Genomic DNA, 12,703 nt, shown 5'->3' with positions numbered 1-12,703 from the left:
CCTGTAGTTGTGCTTGGGATTGCCCTGACACAAGTGCAGTGCCTTGCACTTGGCCTTGTTGAGCTTCATGAGGTTAGCACAGGCCCACCTCTCAAGCCTGTCCAGGTCCCTCTGGATGGCATCCCTTCCCTCCAGTGTGCTGACCACACCACACAGCTTGGTGTTGTCGGCAAACTGTGGTCGTACCACACCACACGGCTTGGTGTCGTCGGCAAACTTGCTGAGGGTGCACTCGATCCTGCTGTCCATGTCACCACAAAGACGTTGAACAGCGCCTGTCCCAATACCAACCCCTGAGGAGCACCACTCGTCACTGGTCTCCACTTGGACATCGAGCCGTTGACCGCAGCTCTTTGAGTGTGACCATCCAGCCAATTCCTTATCCACTGAAAAGGTAGGATTCCTTACCTTAAACCAGCACTGTAAATTTATTGTGAAAGGTGGCAGAGTTAAAAGTGTGAAGGCTGTTCATTTGACACAGGTATTAATTTATCCACATAAATATTTTTTTTCTAAATGCTTTTTTCCACCCCATAACTCATCAGGGTTTTGAACCCCTCCCAACAGAGTGGGGAACAACAGGCAACTCAGCGTAGTGAGACACGAATGAAAAAAGGTGGGTGGCTTGGGGTGAGTCTGTAGCTATGTATTGCATGTGAGGAGGAGGATGCGCTTGCAGGTGTGAGTAGTCAGAGAAAGGGATGTGGATTTTGGCTGCCTTAGCTGCTTTGTCCTGCACACCCAGCAGGACACGTGTCCCCTCCGAGTCCTTCAGATAGGGGTGGCAGGACTTCTCCTGCCCTTTAGCTGTCGTGTGGTGCCTTTCTGTCTGGGTATGGAGCTGCCATCGCTGATCCCAGCCTCGCACAGCAGGGCTCTGCTTGGCAGGACCTGTATGTGTTAGTGTAATTAGGGCCGGGCACAGAAGATACTATGGAGCTGATGAGTCTGTAACATGACCGAATCTGGGACTGAGAGCAGGTTGCAAAGTAATACAAGTGTCATAAAAAAAGTACTTTATGAAAAGCACCAGCAACCCACCACCAAAAACACGTATCAAGAAACTTCAGTTAGTCCAGGCTTGTCACACAGGTGTGCCCCAGTCTGGGCGTCTGCATCTCTGGGGAGATATGCGAAGTCATGGGCTAATAGAGCTGCCCAGCCCCTGCTGCTCCCCTTGCAGTCGGTGGAAGCGTACAGCTCTATCTGCAGAGTATTGCCTAGGAAGAAAAGAGCAGGGAGGTCAGCAAAGCCTTTTTCTTCACTCAGAACTGATGGCTGAGTTTCTAGAAAATCTTGTCGAATTGCAAAATGAAGGTTGCCAGACCTTTGGTCAACTGATCGCACGCATCCGTGCTGAGGAGGGGAGCAGGTTAGAGTGAGGGTACCAGCGCCATAAGGGAACAGCGTGCAGTTCTCGATGTGTTTGCACTGTGAGTGGGTCCCTGCTGTTTCACTTCCCTGCAAACACCTTTAAAAGGCTGCTTAGGTCTGAGTTAACTAGGTTATACACCTGTGCTGCAGAGCTGCTGAGGAGATGAAGCCATCATGCAGGCTGGATTTGGGTTTATCCCAAAACCGGAGCACTCACCCCAGCCAGTGCCGGCAGAGTGCCGGGTGTGAACCCATCTCTGACGCTGGCCATGGGAAGCTGCTGGGGGAACCCCAGAGAGGAACAGAGTTGGGCAAACTGGACCCTCGTTTGCCCTTAATATTTTGGGTAATCTTGGTAGGGAGACCATGAGCATGCTGAAAAGATAACCAGCTACTTTGATTGCTTGTAGCACCACAGAGAGAAGCATTACTTTGGTGCAAATTGGTGTAGAAATTTGCGGTACCATCAGATGCACTGGGATGAAAATCAAGAATATCTAAGTAAAGGGACTTTTGGCACCCAGGGATGAAAATATCACCTGTCGCCATACATAGTGATTCAGTGCATTTGTCAGCACGGCAATGCCGGTGAGGTTTTCCCTGGATGCTGCCCGGGAGCTGCTTTTGGAGCTGGCTCACCTGGTGACTTGCGGGAAGCTGCTTTGCTCGGTGGGTTGCAGCAGCGGGGAGCTTTGGTGAGTTTTCCTATCTGCTAATGGATTTCTTTCTGTGCTAGAGCTGGCAAGAGACTTGTGAGAAAAGCTTTGAAATTACAGCTCTGTTCAAGAAGTCATTCCCTTTGAGATACTGAGATCGGTTTCTTTGTACTTTTAATGCAGGTTGCTTTCTGTTGTCATCGCTCATGGGATAGTCGGCTGGATGTACAGCCTCTGTGTTTTCAGTTTCTTTATCAGCAAAGTTTAATCCTCAGGCTGTTCTCTAATGCTTGCTGGTAGCTAGCTCCATTTTCACAAGCTGGAAATATGGGTGAGGTTTTGGTTTTCAGTAAGCTCAGACCCACTTGTAGCTATCCCAAGGTGTATTTATCATGTACTTTTGTTAACCATTTTCTGATAGGCACTGTAACATGCCTGATAAGGCGTGTTAAAGCAAGCATCTGTTCCTGCTGCAGGATGAAAATAAACCTGATCACCGAGGACAGTATCAGCAACGTTGCCATTCCTGTGAAAATACCTTGGGAGTATTACGATTAGTTGTCTGAAGAGGTTTCAGATATTAAAGATTTTCTGATAGTTGGGGAAGCATATGGCAAGGCGCTGAACTGTAAGGGGTTCATTTTGATCTAGAAATCCCTGCGTTGTTGGCAGCTTGGCTGGTGCTGAAAGAATAAGGGCAAAAATGATTCATGCGTGCAGTTTTGCAGCCCAGTATGAACAATTGTGATCCAGTGACTTTGACATGCTGCTGCTGCTCTTAAATCTTCGGTTTAATGTTCAGATACCCAGTAGCAAATTAAGGGTCTGCATCACATTTTTGGAAGGAACTTTGGCGTGGTTGCTCTTGACCATCACTTGCCTCTGTAAGGGAGTTAGGTCTCAGAAGTCATTCTCAGCCTAGTGAAAGGTTTACCTCTTGTCTGGCCTGGGGAGGGAGGCTGTTGGTGTCACACTGAATTCACTGCTAACAAGAGCTTTGCCTCTAGGGAACACGGGTAGCACGCTTTCATGGTCTTTGGTCAGCCTTATCCTTTTTCTGATGGGGTCCAGCATGGGCAAAATGGCATGCTGGTCTCCCCTCCTGCTTGCCCTGATGGCACAGTGTGGCTTTGGGTCAATTTGTCACCGAACTGAGTCTGGATGAAGCGGGGTGAGTGTGCAGGGCTGCACAGAGCTGCTAGGTGGAAGCAGTGGATGTGACCAGTGATGCTCAAACCTGCCAGTGCAAAGCCAGAGGAGATGGCATTGAATGTCAACGTGGGTTTAATTTAAAATAGCATTTGATTTTGCTTCTATTTGTAAACTTTTATATTGTCGTCTCCTTATTTGCACTTCCTCTGTCCTTTTAACTAGACATGTTCTAGCCTTTGGCATGTTGTGCTATTTCAATGGAATTTGCAGTGATGCCTTTTTTTTTTTTTAATTAAAAGTAGAAGGTAGCTGCTAACGGTACCCCTTCCTCCCTACACACACAAATGGCAGCACGGGGAGCATCCTTTGACAGCGCGTTTGATGCCCAACCCAATTTTGCACTGAAGCTCACATGAATCTTTTCATTGATTTCAGTCAGAGGCAGATCACTCAGCTGGTGGCAACTTCATTCCCACTACCCTGCGTCTTAAAAAGAGCTTTTTAAGGCTGCTGCATTTTATGGGTGGGAATGTCATACGGTGCCCACTGAGCCTGGCTTGATCTCACTTCAAATCATGTGTTGGCTACAGCCCGAGCGAGATGCACACAGGTTGCACACAGCGGGATGTCTTGCATCTTTTCAGAGCTGAAGTCAGAACAAGGCTGAAGATCTCATGCAGATTAATTACTGGTTCTGTGTACCTGTTTGCACATACTGTGCCTTGGTCTGTTCCTTGTTTTAGTGGAGGAGCTGGTTATTTGTTGTGCAACTGGCTCCCAAGTGTTTAAAAAGATACTTGGTTCTGAGATGCCCTGACATGAGTAGAAAGAGCTTGCAGAGGCAGTGGTGCAGGATACGGTTTGAACGGTTGGAAATGAGGGTACGCAGCTTTGCGATATTATGCAGCTTCCTTCACTGCACAGAGCATCTTCTTTTTTTCTCACCTCTTTTCTTTTTCCTGGCTCCCATCACAGCTGTATTTGGCAGTTGGACATGGAATGCTTTGAGACGTAGAAGAGGAGAGAGCTGGTGATCGTGTCATCCAAAGCAGACTGTGCATATTGCAGGAGGGGGTGTCTGGGGGTGTCTATTCCTTGGGCACTGGACTTTAAGCTTTGAACTTTCAAACTGCCTCATTTTGTGATAAATTGTAATGGTCAAGGACATAATGTGAGTAGATTCGATTTAAGCAGAAAAAAACCTGAGTATCAGGCTGAACCAAAGATCACAGCGTCAGAAAATTCCCTCTGGGTGTCTTGAGGCTTCTGCCACTTCAGGTGCCGGGAGGAGCTGCCCCTCCGAATGGGGCACAGCCCGTTCACTCGGGATGTATTTGACCGTGAGCTTTGCAACTGAACCTCCTTCAGAGTTAAACCAGCTATATGCTCAGGGTCCTTGCTGAGATCCAGATTTAGTTTACCTGAAGGATGCTGCAAGCTGGTGCATGGCAGAAATGGGAGGCTTATAGGTCTGGACTGACCCACCTGGCTTCCGAGGAGCCCGCAGGGGAAGCTACATCGGTGGCATGAACGGCATTTCTTCTTATTTAGCTTGGCCCAGACCGTCCCTCTGGACAAACCGTTGCCCTCTATACTTACTGGGGAATTGGAGAGCTACCTCTGGGATTCTCTTTCAAAACTGGCCGCACATTTTTGTTTTATCAGAGAAATAAAACCCCCAAGTATCAGCCCTGCGGACATGGCTCCCTCGCTTGCTGTCTAGATTGCTGCAGCCTCCTGCAACCTCTATTAACATAGATGCCTTATTAGCAAAATATATTCTGGCCCATTTCCTTTCCTGAAGATTTTTATCTTTGCTAAGACCCGCAGCTTTGCAACGCCAGACTTGTGCTCGCCAATATCCATCTCTTTGTTTTTTACGCTAAACCCTCTTTTGGCCTCATTATCCGTGACTGCGGTTTCCACTAAGACCTCCATCTGGGGTCATTCACCAGGCATCCTTCATCTTAACCGTGCTGAGTTTACTTCCAGTGACAGTAACCCCCCGTGAGTGTTGCTGCCTTAAAACTAGAACTAACTCTCCCATTAGCAATGCTGATGAATGAGCCGAGAACAAACCAGAAACTTAAAAGCGACCCTCTGCAAAGCAGAAATAGTGCCCAGAGCTGCCCGGGTGGAGCAGCGGCATTTTGTTTTGCGCTCGAGAGGATGAGGGGCTGGGTTGCAATGACTGTTTTGCTTCATTTTGAATTCTCTGCCTGTGTGTGGTGCTGTGAATGATACCATTTTTACATCTTATTGTAAAGTGGCTTTGAGGTACCAGGCATGAAAGATGCCATCTACAAATACAGTTAGCTAGAAAAAAAAATTACAACAAACAATTGAGGCAGATTTTTCAGCCACCTGCTGCAGCAATGCACCCCTTGTTGCCGGCAGAGCTCTCAAACCGTCCTCTCCGCCTCTTCAGGTTACTGCAAAATGAACCGATGGCCTTTTCCATCCCTACCTGTTGTGTTGCCCCACTAATAAACCTCCAAGGGCACGGAGCCTGCTCTCGGAGGATGAAGTTTGCTGCTAACTGCATTATTCTTCCAAAGATTCATTTCAGCGAGAACAGGCTGGCTGCAGAAAGCTGTGCTGATCGCCTACAGCTACTTTGGCAGAGTTATTTCTGTTTAAAGAGAGGGGAGGGGGGGGGAAAGAAAAGAAAAAGCAAGCCAGCAGTTGGGGAACTTGGCAATTCTTTATGCAGGTGTATTTTTCTAACCTAATCAATTTTCACACCTAATTCTCTCCTGTGCTATCAGCAGTGGTAGAGATGATGCTCTTAGCCACTGACCTGGAGAGGGTGAGTGAAGCCTGGTGGTTAGTGAGGATAATTTGGGGGTGACTGATGTGCTCTGAGTTATGTGTTTCTAAAGCTCATTAACTCTTGGATTGCACGTATTGATCTGTATCACTGTACAAATTAACTTCATGCTGCCGCTCTCCAGAGCACCAGAGAGCAGGTATGTCCATAGATGCCTCAACTGCCCGTGCTGGTATTTAAGTTGTCCATCCTCTGTCTCTTCCCTGAAGGACAGCCCAGGACACAGAGGGCAGGGGGCACTTGAGGACAGTGGGAACCATGGAAGGTGATGCTGGGATGGCTCTGACCAGCAAAATGGCACCGGTAACTCAGAGCAGATGGGCCCAAAAGATGCTAAAAAATGTCCAGGACATCTCTGAGCCTTGCTTCATGCAATTCCTATTGCTGGTTAGGAGCCAGAAAGCACTTCAGTAGCACTTTCCACCTGAAGATTTTGGTGCAAGATTTTTATCTTTTCAGTGAGTTGTGGAAATGCCCAGTTTACAACTCATAAGGCGAGTGGAAAGTAAAGAAGATGCACAAAAATGCATTAAAAGTATTTGGTCCACTTTTTTTAATCTAATGCTTCCCCTGCCTCGTTTTGGAATTGTTGCATATCAATTTATTGGAATCTGCTTTTTGTAATCAAATTCTAGTCCTCAGTTTGATGACATTAATAAAGGTGGTGTGATAAAGTTGAATTAATTTCATTTCTGCTTGCAAACAGCCTATTGTTGAATGAGTCACTTTAATGTATTAATCAGACATATAATATAGCATTGTAACGAGGTTAAAAGTGCACACCGATTTCCATTCTAAAGATATTCTCAATCAAACAGAAGCTAATCTAATGTTGTAAGTCATTCTGTAATACAATTGTACTAACCGCAGTACATGTGAAAACAAGATGTGTTACAACAAAGTCTCAAAAAAGCCCTGCAGATATTTATATCTTTATAGACAAGAATGATTTACATTTTCAATAAGCCTGATTCATCTTTGGGAAAAATGTAATTCCTTTATCATGAGCAAAAATCTAATGGGAGTCTTTTTACCTTGTCTGCCATGTTTTGGGTAAATTATCTTGGTGCTGACCTTTAATTGGATTAGGCTAGGACTGACTGTCAGGGAAAAAAATTACTATGAATCTGGTAGCCTCAAAACTAAGAAAAATCAACAGAAGAAGAAAAAAAAAAAAAAGAAAAAAAGAACACAAGGCCTTCCCGAGCCCTTTGTTGGCCTTGAATGGATTCATTTTACCAGCTGCTGATCTTTGTTGTGCGGAGATATTTTTACAACTTTCCGTTAATAACAATTATTGCACTTCTATTTTAGGCTTGGCCTGGGGAGGTCCACAGCATTGCCATGGGGAGAGCCTTGTGCACCCCTTGCCAGAGGCTGGATAACGTACGGTGGGGTTGCTCTGGGCTTAGCTGGGAAACAAATGATTGCAATTTTTCTGCTGAAGATATTCAGCAGCTTAAAAACCCTTTGAACAATCTGGTGAGCTTTGGTGTCTCCAGCCTTGTTGTTTTAGCAGAAACTGGTCTTTGGAAAGAAAAAGGTGGATGGAGGGAGCAAAAGGTGGCTGCTGGGGGGGTTATTCCTATGGCGAGGTTAAAATAAGTAGGGTTATGATCCTTTGTAAGGACGGGTGAGTGGAGAGTAATGACAGGTACTAAACCCTTAGGGGTCAGAAGGGTTTTCCATTCAGCACAGGAAGGGAGGAGCACATTTTATAGTGAAAAATACTGTTAGTGTTGTAAAAACCTTTGGGATGGTTTCAGTACAAGCATTTATTGAAGTATAAATCTGAAAATCTGCGTATACCTGTGAGTGCAGTCTGTGCGCGTTGCAAAGCAGGCATTGCTTTTTACCTGCTTGTTTTGATATCACCAGTTAAAGCAGAGTTAGTGGTAAACCTTGTGTGATCTGTTTTATAGAAATATTACACTTGCTATTGCATTGCTGATAGGGAGAGAGAGAACTAATTAAGGAGATGGGATATCATCAGTAAATTTTTCTTCCCTGAGATTTTATGAGCAGTAATTTGAAAAGAGCCATATTAAAGTCATTGAGGAACAAGTTAATGCTGTGTTTCTAAGAATATTGCCCTTCTCCTCAAAGATTATATTCAAGAATAAACAGTGTACAGTAGCTAATTGCTAGCTGACACATTATAATGGCTTTATACTTCTAAAATTGAATCAGTCTGGTTTTTAAAAAAAAAAAGGAAAAAGTCATGCAGTAACTTTTTAATTATTTAACAATGTATTTCTCAAAGAATAATTGAATTGCTGCTCATGGCTGCGGGGAGGGTGGGAAGTTGTACCAGTAAGTATTGACCACATGTGCAACCCAACTGACACGGCTGCTGTTAAATAACCTATTATAGGCCCTGTCTCCGGCTTGCTGGCTTACGTTCCAGACTGATGGCAGGTATCTGTTTTTCCTCTCTAAATTAAGCTGCTAGGAATTTATTTCTCTCAGATTGTTCCTTTCTGTAGCGCCGTAGGCACAAACACGGTGCGATATTAAAACCCACAGAAATCTGCAAAGGAAACCAATTAACCTGAGGAAGGAAAATAACCAGTGCACAGCGCTTGCCTGCAGCCATGGTACAGCCTGGCTTTGCCCCGTGCTGTTTCTCATCGCCCCGGCCTCGGCGATGGGGGGATCTCTGCGGGCAGCGGGGCTGCCCCGGGCTCCGCTTCCCCGGCTGCTGGCGAGACGGGGCAGTCCCAGCCTTTTCCCCGCCGACTCCTCCGAGAGAGCCGGAGCTTGCAGCCTGCGCTGAACTTGGAGCTCTCAAAGGGGTTATTGTTTGCTTACTGGCACTCTGCAACAGGTAGAGGTGCAGAAAATAATTTTTTTTTCATTAAGTTCTTGGTCAAAAATGGTAATCTCTCAAGCCAATTCCTTCTCAGTCTGTTGGGATGGAGTAGATTTAATTGCTTGTAACAGGAGGGTTTTCTAAGGGCCTGCAATAGCGATTGTGCAAGTATTACAGCATGCACAAAGCACAGTTGTATAATTGCAATATGTTTAGCATCCTTAGCAGAAATGGGCTTCGCTACCCTGAGTTCAGATTTTCTGGCAAGTTTGATGATTCAGTGCAAATGTTGAAATCAACTGGTTGGGTTTGGAGAATCTTCAGCCTCCTCGAGGGATGAAGAGTCCCAAAGGCACAGCGGCAGCCTGGGATGAGGAGCAACCATGCCCCCAGTTAGCCACGCAGCACGATTACTTGGGGGGGGGGGAGGGCTCGGAGTTTCTCCAGGTGCTGTCACGTTTTGGTTCTGAACCTGGCTTTAGTCAGTCTAGCGTGCTCCTGTTTTTCTCTGGATTTAACTCTTGCATCTTCCCTTTTGCTCTGTTGTCACCTTTCAGGCAAGGCTGACTTCTCTTTCCAAGAATAAACCCTTAGTTTGGTTGTCTAAGAAACATCGTATTGCACAGATCTAACTTAAACCCCTAATGGGTGCATTAGTATGCTATGGGGCCCTGTTCCAGGAAATGTCTCCGCTTGGAAAAACCACGTAAGCATGTGCTGAAAATTAAGCAAATGCTTTTTCCTTGACTCTCCCAGTCGTTGGCTGGGTTGGGTCTGAGCCCTGGCCGGGGCACAAGCTGCCTGCCCTGTGGTTTGCTGCCGAGGTCTGACCACCAGAACTGAAATACCGAATTTTGTGTTAAATATGGAATTAACAAAACACCGGAGGGAAATGCTGATTTGGAAAGTTGTGCTTTAATTATTATAAAGGCAGAAGAAACAACTGTGATCATTTAGTCCAACTTCCTCTCTACCTATAAATAACAATAAACAGCCTTTTGCTTAAACACAAAGCAGCTTTCTTTGGTGGATTAAACGCTGCATGCTGGGGACGCCAGAAAGAAGAAACATCTTGTTTGCATTATTTTATGTAGGTTTGAAAGGGCTCGACTCAAGCTGAGGTCATGGTTCATTTGAGGGAAAGGGCATCCTGTGCTGAGAGAAGCTGGGTCAGCGCAGGGGTCGGGATGTGGTGGGACATGGTGCGGAGGTGCCTTGGATGCTGTGGCACGTGTACGGGACACTGGGCATCAGGTCCTCCTGGGGACAGGGTGGCATACCTTAAAGGGAGCAGGGATGGAAATGCTGTGGTGGTCTAGGATTTAAGCTATTTGAACCCTGACGCAGCAGGAGGAAGGATAGATGGGGATCATCCATCTCCAGCAATTAGCACCAAGGGTTGAAACCCTTTAAAAAGTCCCTTGCGCTCCCCACTGCTCTTCCAAGCTGCTGCACCCATGCCCTCCTCATGCAGGCTCTGGGGTAGAGCGACCACGTAATCATGCGATGTGTCAGACCTGCCAGCTCTTGTGTCACCTCTGTCACATCAATACCTGTGGCTGTGTCGGGAGCACATCCTGCTCCTTGCCCTGATGGTCCAGCACCAGTTAGCCTTTGGGTCACAGTGGGCATGGCGAGGGACTTGGGCCGCAACTGGGGTCTGCAAGGATGGCTGTGCCCTTGGCTCCTCTTCCATCACGTCTTGAGCCCTCTCTTGTTTTTTTTTCTTGGTTGGTGGTCAGAGCTGTCTTTGCAGACAAGAAATGAGGCCAGGGAGGGGACACCCGTTAGTCCTGCCTGGGCCCCTGTGTTCCTGCTGTGACACTGAACCTCTACAAAGTGTCTTGTGATGCTCTACATGAAGGATGGGATACAAAAAAGAAGTTATATTTCCTTCTAAAAATCCTTCCTTAATGCCTCTGTGGTCTTGCAGGAATTTGAAGACCTGGTCTTCAAACCAGGTGGTGATGGCCTTCAGCATAACCTGGTCGGGTAACTGCAGGGGTCCCTGAGCATTTGTAGCGCGTGTTCGCAGCATGTGTTGGGCGTCGCCACGGGCGCTGGTGTGACAGGCGCTCTGTTATTTTAAGCATTAATGTTTGTGTGCATTTTACACATTATAGCATTGCATTATTTAAAGGCAATGCATTATTAAACACTCTTCTCCTCGGCACAGAGAGTAGGTCACTTCCCGTGTTTTTCCTGCTGCTCTGTGGGAGTGAGTGAGGATGGTGTCTCTTACATAATCCTTGCAAGGTGGTGTCCGAATAATGGAAATCATAATACTATAGAGCTGATTGATAACATTTAGTACCCCATTAATAAGGAATTTTAGTGAAATGTGTGTAGAAGGCATTTGTGTTACCGTACTCGGTTTGTCCCTTCTGCTCGAGTGCCTGGAATCAGAAGAACAATCGTTACTTAGTTAATAATGATGTGCTTCCTAAAATAAAGGCTTGTAAATTCATTTTTATGCCCATAATCATATTTTCCGCTGTGAGAAGAGCGAGAGAGCAGGGAATTGTCTCTTTCCCATCTTCCTGACAAAATGTATATAATGATTACAAGCATATAATAAGAGTGTTTGTCCTAGCTAAATGTTTCTTCGCTTCTGTTAATCAGCATTCATTTGAGAGTGTGGCAGTGCAGTTTGTTGAAGGCGATGCAATCACTGGGGCAGTGTGGCAGATTTAAATCAGTAATAAAAGCCCTGGGGAAATTAACAAGACAAAACATTAGCCACAGACTAAACATTAACATATATTAGCATTTTTATTACACCTGTAGAAATGGTAAATGTGCTTGGTTACTACTATTAAAAAGTTTATGTTCTATCCCACATCATTGCAATGTATATTTTTGGTTTAAGCCCTTTAGAATTTAATTAAGCGTATTTCTATAGCAGCGCTTGAGTAATAGACTTCAAGTTCACTTTTATGGTGACTTTGAAGATAAACGGAGCACAAATGTGTTCTTTATAATGCTAATAATACGCATGATGTGTAGCAGAGTAGGTTGTTAAAAAGAATTGGGGAAGAAGCACCAATGCAGGCAGCTGCGTTACTGAGGCGCTCAGCCTTACTGGTCAAACTGGGTTCCATCGCTGAACAAGGCTCAGGGTTTAGTTGGCACCAGTTTGTTCCTCTGAAGGCAGCACATTTTCTCGAGGTCTGTGGTTGTCTCTTCTGTGCATACCGTAGCAAATCACCCTTTCAGAGGCTGTGTTCGAATCAATTATAATAGTTAATCGCTTTTCAGTTTAATGTGCAGCTTCTCCCAAAGGAAACGTGGGAATAGGTATAAAATGACATACGTGAACTCCAGAGAGCAGAGAAGATTGTGGGAGGAAATCTTCAAAAATGAGGCCATCCCCTTGAGGAAAAAAACCCCACAAACCTGTATCTTCCTGGAGAACGAATCTATAAGCAGAAGAGTTCACAGAGAAGACAAATGGAAACTCCATGTAAAGTTTAAGCAAAGGTCAAATATAGCAAGCTCTCCTTTAGAGCAGAGTCGAGCTCATGGGCTGAATAAGAAGCGGCAGCAGCAGGTATTCAACAGTGTCTAATGCACTCTCTTCTCTTCCAAGGGGAAGCTGATTAGCTTTCTTTTCAAATCTTCTTGAAAATTACCTTTAAAACACTCTTACTCTTAAAAGTGATGCTCAGATTGGCACTGAGGATCACACATGTGTGGCTTTCCAGTCTTTGCCCCCCAGGATTTGCTTGCTGATGTGCAAGGCAAGAGGTTTTTGCCCATGTGCCCGTCCTGCCTCGTGCGTGGGCAGCGGAGCAGGTTTGATCGGTGGCCCCGGTGCTATGAGCGATGCCATCCTGCCGTGGCTGGGCTGGGGGTGCCTGCGAGGCTTTGCCCTCCATC

General features: G+C 45.9%; 1 protein-coding gene across 1 annotated transcript in view; it reads left to right on the top strand.

The window, feature by feature from the left end:
- Positions 1-1,956: 1,956 nt before the first annotated feature.
- The window catches only part of LOC104168310 (glypican-3-like), a 74,136-nt gene continuing 63,389 nt past the window's right edge, over positions 1,957-12,703 (top strand). The window contains exon 1 of the mRNA XM_009708874.1: positions 1,957-2,043. Within this exon, the coding sequence (XP_009707176.1) occupies positions 1,957-2,043 (87 nt within the window). The remainder of the gene's footprint in view (positions 2,044-12,703) is intronic.

This window comes from Cariama cristata, unplaced genomic scaffold (genome assembly GCF_000690535.1).
Source record: "Cariama cristata isolate BGI_N322 unplaced genomic scaffold, ASM69053v1 scaffold4621, whole genome shotgun sequence".
In the NCBI taxonomy this organism is placed as follows: Eukaryota; Metazoa; Chordata; class Aves; order Cariamiformes; family Cariamidae; genus Cariama; species Cariama cristata.
The sequence above is the reverse complement of the archived record's forward strand: the minus strand, read 5'-3'. Positions and strand labels throughout refer to the sequence as shown.